General features: G+C 45.3%; 1 protein-coding gene across 1 annotated transcript in view; it reads right to left on the reverse strand.

Annotated features, from left to right (window-relative positions):
- The window catches only part of LDLR (low density lipoprotein receptor), a 37203-nt gene extending 30311 nt beyond the window's left edge, over positions 1-6892 (reverse strand). Inside the window, exon 1 of the mRNA XM_072602319.1 lies at positions 6666-6892. Within this exon, the coding sequence (XP_072458420.1) occupies positions 6666-6747 (82 nt within the window). The 5' untranslated portion in view covers positions 6748-6892. The remainder of the gene's footprint in view (positions 1-6665) is intronic.
- Between the last annotated feature and the right edge of the window lie 1246 nt (positions 6893-8138).

The raw sequence follows: 8138 nt of genomic DNA on the forward strand, positions 1-8138 counted from the left end.
TGAGTGAAAGGAGCAGAACCAGGAGAACTTTGTGCACAGCAACGACCACAGTGTGTGAGAGTTTTTTCTGGTAGACTTGGATTTTTGTGATAACGCAAAAACTTCTTATAAAAAAAAAAAAATCCCAAAGGTGGTTCTCAAGGCAAAATGCCTTCCGCACTCAGAGAAAGAAATATGTAAGTCATTCACAAACTGTAGCAGATCATGTTCGTGTATGTGTCTGTGTTTGTGTATCATGTTTTGATTTGTTATATGATTTCTTTCATTTATTTTAGTCTGACTACATAGCATGACTATAGTGAAAATACACTCAATAGGAAAGTATATGTAGAACCTATACAGAATTGTATGCAGTCGTGGGGAGGGAGGGGGGTAGTGGGAGGTAGGTGTGGGGGGGATAAAATCTCAATTGTATGGCAGTGATTGTTAAACATTAAAAAATAATAATAAAAAAATGAATATTAAATATTGTCTTTACATATAATTGGAAAAAATAAAATATTATTAAATAAAAAATTATATTAAAAAAAGAAATGTTAGCTATTATCATTCTTATTATTTTACAGATGAGAAACTGAGCTCCTGAAGTATCAAAGCCAGGATTAACAGCCCCAAATTTCCAGAATTTCTGTCTACCGGTTTATATTTGTTGCAAGCTGTTTAAATTTCTAAAAGTCACTTAATTACTTAATCACTCTGGAGGACAGGAACAGAGAAAAGCTGTGAGGTCAGTTCCTCCCAGCAGAAACATTTTACACATCTAAAACTTTGAGCTGCTCTAGGACAGGAAGTCCTGAGCAAGGACATTTTTCCTGCTCTGTCACCAAAGGAGGAGCTAAAGTCACCCCACTTACTCAAAGGCTTAGGTCAGCTCTTCCTGTCGGAGGATGAAGAGGAAGCACAGAATTTGGTAGAACTGGTCCATCTTTTTACAACATTTGAACAAGGATGTGTCAAGTAAACAAAACCTCCAACAGGAAAACTTCTGGGAGGCAGGGGGAGAGAGGGAAACAAGCATTTATTAAGTGCCTATAATGAGGTAGAAAAATATGATTGTCTTGTTTTTCGTCCTTGGTTCTCAAAGCAGACCATGACATCAGGGAGGTGACACCATGACAAGCAAGTGAATTGGATTTAAGTGAGGAAGGGCTATTCGAAGTCACCAGCCTCATTTTCTTCCCCAGAGCCATCTGGGTCCAGTGACAAAAGTATGAAGAGAAAGGAAGGAGGGGAACTTCTCGAACATGTACCTACCCAATTTAGGAGGACGTTTTTCAGTCTAGCCATAGTACTGATGCCAGAAAAAGAAGCTATTCCGATAGTCTAGTCAATAATGAGGGCCTGATCTGGACTGGTGGAAGATGAAGGGCCAGAGAGAAAGCAGAAGCAATGAGAGAAGCAATATAAAGCAAATATAGGGGGTGAGAGATTACCCAGAGGTTGTAGCCTCCGATGTCATCAGATGTTTAAGATGCAAGCAGAAGATCTGTCTTCATATTTTAACAATTTGAAAACAGAAAAGTTTATTAGTAAGATGACATGGTAGCTGAAATGTTATCAACCAAACCAAGCTGAAGACTTCATTAGGACTTCAAAGGACCTGGGTTGAATGCTGGCTCCCTCACTGTGCTGTCGAGAGGGAAGAAATAAGGATTTATTAAGTACCTATTATGTTCCAGGCCCTGTGCTAAGGGCCTTTTTTACAAGTATGTTCTCATTACAACCTCAAAACAACCCTTCCTTGTTCAGCTGTATCTACTGTGACCCCATTTGGGGTTTTCTCGACAGAAATACTGAAATGGTCTGCCATTTCCTTCTCCTGCTTATTTTACAGAAGAGGAAACTGAAGTAAATAGGGTTGAGTGCCCAAGGAAGCATCTGAGGCTGGAATGGAAAGATTCTTTTCTTTATTTCAGGTCCAGTGCTCTACCTACTACACTACCATACCCCTGTTGGACAAGCTGCTTCCCCTCCCTGGGCCTCAGTTTCTTTAATTGTGAAATGGAAAGCAAGATTGGAATAGATCACCTCTAAAGTTCCTTCATGCTCTAAATCTCTGATCATCCTCAGCATGTCAGACACTTCTAAAGTAAAGAAGGATGGATAGGTGGGTCCTAGCCCACCATCATCCCCGCCCCCCCCACAAGTGTGCCTGGATAATTTTTGGAAAAGGATAACAAGAAAAGACATCTAGCTGTGCAAGGAGAGCACTTCTCTAACTGGGTCAACAAAAAGGCAATCCAAATGTCTCATGCATAACAGATGAAAGAAAAACCAACCCTCAATTTCTGCTTTTTTGCCCCCATGCAAATGAAGTGGTAGCTGCTTTCTATGATATTTCCTCCTCTTCCACCACCATCACCCACCAAAGCAAATGAAGAGATTTTAATGTGGTTTCATAAACATATGGTGAGCCAGACCTGGGTTCAAGCATCCCTTCTGACTTATACCAGCTGTGTGCCCCAGGGCTGGAAGTCTACAGGACCCCAAGGGCTATAGAAACCATCAATGAAGGGCAATATCTTCATCAAAGATACCCCAAACCAATGAAGTCACAAGGTCTTCCCCATTCCTCACCATCAATAGGCAACTTCCAAATTAATTCTCAGATTTTGCAAAATGTTCTAGTCTCCTTGCCTAGCATTAGCCTTTTTATCCTCTCTCCCTTCCTCCATCTCCTTCTTCTCTGTCTCCCCTCTTTCCTCTCCCCCTTCTCTGATCATCAATGGCAGTGCCCCACACTAACTGCTTACTTCCACAATCTCTTAGCAACTAACTGTCAACTCACCTGACAGATAGAGGCTATTAGCTAACTTAATGTACACTTTGGATGGATTTCAAAAGGCCTCAAGCTACATCTGGGCCACTAGGGAATGTACTAGAGGCCCAACCATGAAAACCAACTATACTTTAGCCTAATCTCCACTTGGGGGGGAGGAAAGACACACCCTAGAATTAGTGTTGGATTTTTAGGATCATATTTTTAGATATGGAATCTACCTTAGAAGGCATATGATTTTCTATCCTAGTGACATGCCAAATAAGTAAATCCAAAGTATTCAATGGGCTGGGGGGTGGGGGGAGAGAAGAGAGGAGAGGAATCCAGGACCTACTCCCATTTCTTGCCTTTGCCAATTTAGTGCTGCTGGGAACTTAAGGAGGATCTCTCTGAAGACCCAACTCAGATAAACTTACAAAGTGTTCTAAGACTTAACAAGGAAGTTCAATAATTTCTCTAGACGTAAAGTGACTCAAAAAATACTCATGAGTGGCTTTTGATGAAGAGTAATAACCATCTTCATGTCCAACATGGATAGACACTCACTGACTTTCCCCAGAAATGCCCAGGTCTGCCATTCCTACACAAAGTGTTGATTATCCTTATGGGTTATCTACCTAAAAACAGAGACAAATAATAGGCCACATGAAACAAACAAAAACCTGCAGGATGAATAAGACAAGGTAATGAACAGCTGATGATAAAGTAACTAACATCTGCTCTCAGAAGATTTTCCAAAGCTTAGTTGACTGTGACCATTCCTCAGAAGTATATAACACCCTTCCATATATATATAGAAAACAATGTCCAACAATCTCACTTTTCCCACATTCAGCATCTCAGTGGTCAGGAAACCTGGTTCCAAATCCTCCCTCAGCTACTTAGTACAAAGCACCTTACAGAGCAGTCCAGAACCAAGGAGATGAGATATGGTTATCTGTCATATATAAACTGTTATCTCTTTGTGAGCCATCACTATTATCTATATAACCTTGGGCAGTTACTTAATCTCCCTGGCCTCATTTCCTCTCCCATAAAAGCAGAGGGTTGGACTAGATGACCTGTAAGATACTTTAGAGCTCTAAATCTAACAAGGCCCCCTGTTAGCATCCAAAGACCTGTAAGATGAAGTCCCTCTTCTCAAAGCTCATATGCAGGGTTTGCTCAGGTGAGGATGGAGTGTACAAGTCCATATGACTTTCTGAACCAGTTATAGGCCCTGCCCATAACAACTAGGTGGGTTATTGATATCACTAAGTATACTAATAAAGGCCTAGTAGTCCAGTCAGAATGGCCACAGCTGAAATCTTGGATTTCAGGTGAGGCTCAGTCAGACCCACAAATACAACCTTTTTCTCATTAAAAGCCCAGAATTTTACTTTTTTTCAAACTAATAAACAAGGGGCATTTGCTTCCAACAGCTATAATCTTCTTAAGGGCTCAGGAGGCCAAGAGTGGGAAGGGGATCACTTTAACTATTAAAGACTATTATTATCCCTCAAAAGCCCTTAAAACCATTACTACACTTATAAAAAATGCAGCTGAAGAAAAGGGGCCCAAATTTAGTAACTGGGGGTGGGGTCTATCTGAACACCCCAGCAGCCCAGTTATTACCAAAGTCAGAAATCTCCAGGGCAGGTGTGAAAAGGTCTCCCAGGTTTGAGCCTTTAATCTTATGGAGCCAGACTACCACTCTCGCACTTAATTTTATTGAGATGGAGAAGGAAAAACAAGCAGCTTAAAGTGAATCCTATTACATTTTTTATCAGTCTCTGCAAAGATTAAGATTTTAAACCTCTGTAAACCGCCCGGGCTCTTGGCATTCGCAAAGAAAACAAAGTGGCGCGAACCGTTACAAAGTGTTTGCTGAAAGCCACCGGGCTGGGCTTTGTTGGAAGCCTTGGGCCAAGAAGTCCAGGTCCTAGAAAGTCCTGATCTAGAGGGATTTTGTCCTTAAGGGGAAATGACCCTCAGGGGCCATAAAATGGCTTATGGGCTAAGGGCTGGGAATTAGGAGACCTGGGTTTGGGTTCTGGCTCTCTCTGGCTTGGCCAGGCCTCTTCCCCTCTCCAGAACTCAGTTTCCCCATCTGTATGGCCAGTGCTTGGCACTGCCTTTCGCATGGTAGAGGCTTAATAACGTGGAATCGAATCGGATTTGTAGGAAGGACATTCTCCAGTCTGAAGGTGATGGCACTTGCGGGTTTCGGTTACTCCAGAAGGGCAGGAGCGCAAGGGGTCGGGGCCAGACGAAGGAAAGCCAGGGACCTCGCCCTCCGCCCACCCCCCTCCCCGAGCCTTCCCGGAGGTCCGGACCGGCGTGGGGCTGGGAGGTGCCACGCGCGAAAACCTGCTCCTCTCAAGCCGTCCCTGGCCCCCATTGGCCAAGGGGAGTGGCTCGAGAATCGCCAGTTCCAGAGGTACCCAATGGGAATGGCCCCACCCTTCCCCCTTGGACACGGGAGGGGGGCTGGGGGAGGGACTGAGAAAGCTGAAGGTCGGGGCGAGGGACCCGGGACCGCGTTTGTGGAGCCGGAAAACCCGCTGGGGGAGGGGGGACTGTGGAAGCCGGAGCAGGAGGAAGCCCGCAGGGGCCCGGCAGCCTGGGCGGGGCCAGGCGAGGGGTGGGTGGGGACACCACGAGGGAATGGGGCGGACACTGGGCGTGCCAGTCTCGCCGTCCCCTCCCACGCGGGCCCGCCCCTAGGGATGGCCCTTCGAGTCTGGAGGAGGGAAGGGGCCCAAACGAAAGAAAGTCCTCCAAGATGCCTTGTTAGACCCCAGAAGTCACCCACGTAACCCACCTTCTCCCACACTTCTACATAAGAGGAAACTGAGCCCCAGGGAGAATTTAGACCTGGCAAGGGCCTTGGAGGCCATCGAGTTCAGAACCCTCATTTTCACAGATGAGGAAACTAAGGCTCAGGGAGGCTAAGTCCTTGTGAGCATCATTGGTGGCTTAAACCTCAGTTGTCACGCTCCAATTTCAGTTCGTCGGGGCCAGAGCATCCTTCCTGCCTCTCAGTCCTCTACCTTCAAATTCCACCAACGCGACTCCCCAGGACCACCCAGTCCGGATTCCCTGGTTTCTAGCGCAGAGCATCCGCCCTCCCCCATCCCTGGGAATACGTGCTCCCAGCTAAGTCCCGTTTTCCACTCCATCTGTCAAATGAATGAGCAGAAGATGTCCAAGTGACTGAGAATGGCTTCGGGTGCGCCTCCCTCGCGCTGGTTTCGTCAGAAAGAAAGGCCGCCAAGAAACAATGAATGAAAGCACGAGGAGCCTCTCCTCTCTGGAGATTGCAGGGTTAACTCTCTCCAGCAGGCAGAACTGCATTCCAGCTCAGCGAATGGGAACCGTGGCTCTATATGGTAGTGGCTCCTAGAAATCCCACCCCCGACCCCCTCCTTCCATTTCCGACCGGCTTTCAGCAAACCATTAATAACAGAAACTTTATTCTTAGGACACCATCCAACCCTTATCTAAGCCTCCCGCCCACGGTAATGATCATTAATTGATAAATCCACGATTTCCACCACTGGGATAATGCTTTTTAACACAGAAAACAAATAGCATTGTGGCTAGTTTGTCTTCGCATCTCCAGCTCGAGCCTTGGCACATAAGCAGAAAATTACCAAAAGTGTTAGGTCCGACTGAAAAGCAAGTAACTGGGAACCAGTTAATTAATTCATCTTCCTAGCACTTTGTAGTAAAAAAGAAATGGTTAAGATCTGTTTCGCAGAAGCTGGGAAAACGACAGCCAGAGCCACAGGACTCACAGGCATAACAGTAACGTTACATTAATTAACAGACCCCTCTAACCAATGAGCCCATCATAACATTCCAAGTCCCAGTCAAAGGCGAGGGGAGAGGCGGGGAACCTTACCTGCATTCGTTACAGTAGGTAGAATCAGAATAACAAAGAGCCCTGAACTCAGCAGTACATCTAAAGCTCTTAAGCCTTCCATACTTGCTTTCTTTCCCTCGGCTTCTATTGTGTCCGATGCCAACAGTTGGTTCTAACTGGGCTTTAAATTTTCGGAGGAAACCCAGACGTGACTTCGCACGTCTGTATGGGGAAATGCTTGGGAGGCTGGAGTTATTTGCAGAATTTCAATGTGCGGCCTCGATGAGGGGGAGGAGTTTAATGTGGGGTGATTTTCAAAAATCTTCACCTCACTGGGAGAGGAGGAGTTTCCAACGCATGATGTGACATAGGCACCCTTAACCCGTGAAACCCTGACTGCAAGTGAACAGTTTTCCAGAGCCCCCCGGCAACGTTTCCTGAGCCCTGGGAAACGGGTTCCTGAATCGTTTCCTATTTATCTATCGCTGTTGCTAGGTGCTGCTGCTTACCCACATACTCGAAGAGATACATCGACATCTGTACACCTCGAACACTGCAATGATTTAATCTGTTAGTCTTGGACTCTTCATGAATGCCTAATAGCCACCCACGGCTATAGCTTTCTCTACGTTAAATGGCTACAGGTCAAGACTGGCTCTGATCCTCACAACGATATTCCCCATGGCCTTTGGAATTCCTATCTGGGGAGTATTTTACCAAAGCAATCACACCGGTGAAGTTGGGAGATATTTTCCGATTTTACAATGACACATATAGTATTAAATTGCCTTCCGACCTCCTGGCTTGAAAGAATTACGAGAAAAGCCGCACCCTTCTAAAGACAAAACAAAAATGCCACCCCACCCTTCAGCAGCAGCTGGTGTTAAGAATTTAAATCTTCCTCCTTGGAAGTGAAGAACGAAACTGAAGTGGGAGGCTGATCAGGCTAGTTTCGCAAATGAAATCAAAACACAAAGCAACCTTCCCCCCCCCCCAATATCTGGCTTTCCCCATAAAATGTTTGTCCAGGGCTACCCTGGTGCTTATTCAAACAAGCCTAGCTTATTTCCTCAACTCCTTCCCCATTACTTTGTATCTAGTCACCTACAGACTCACCTCACCTCACCTCATCAGAAAGAACTCTTTGAGTTCACCTTTTTGTCTTGCATCCTAAGTGGCCTCGAATAGTAGCTGGGACTTAGCATGCAGCTGCTTAAATAAAATCTGAGGCTCAAGAAGAACCTAAATCTAGATCGGTAAAAGACCTCCAGAGACTGGCAGACAATAAGCAATTATTAAGCCCTGACTGTGTGCGAAGCGCTGTACTAACTAAACTAGAGACATTTGTTGAATTGAAAGCAATAGGTATTAATTAAACTAATCCTGTTGCCAAGGGAAACTTATTTGCAAACGGTGAGCCCCTCGTTCTGAAACTCCTTTGGACTTCTCCAAGAATAAGAAAGGGTCCTGAGGGGCTGCCAACTGAAAAGAGGGCAGACAGGAAACAATAAA

The sequence above is a fragment of the Notamacropus eugenii genome, chromosome 4 (genome assembly GCF_028372415.1).
Source record: "Notamacropus eugenii isolate mMacEug1 chromosome 4, mMacEug1.pri_v2, whole genome shotgun sequence".
NCBI classification, from domain to species: domain Eukaryota; kingdom Metazoa; phylum Chordata; class Mammalia; order Diprotodontia; family Macropodidae; genus Notamacropus; species Notamacropus eugenii.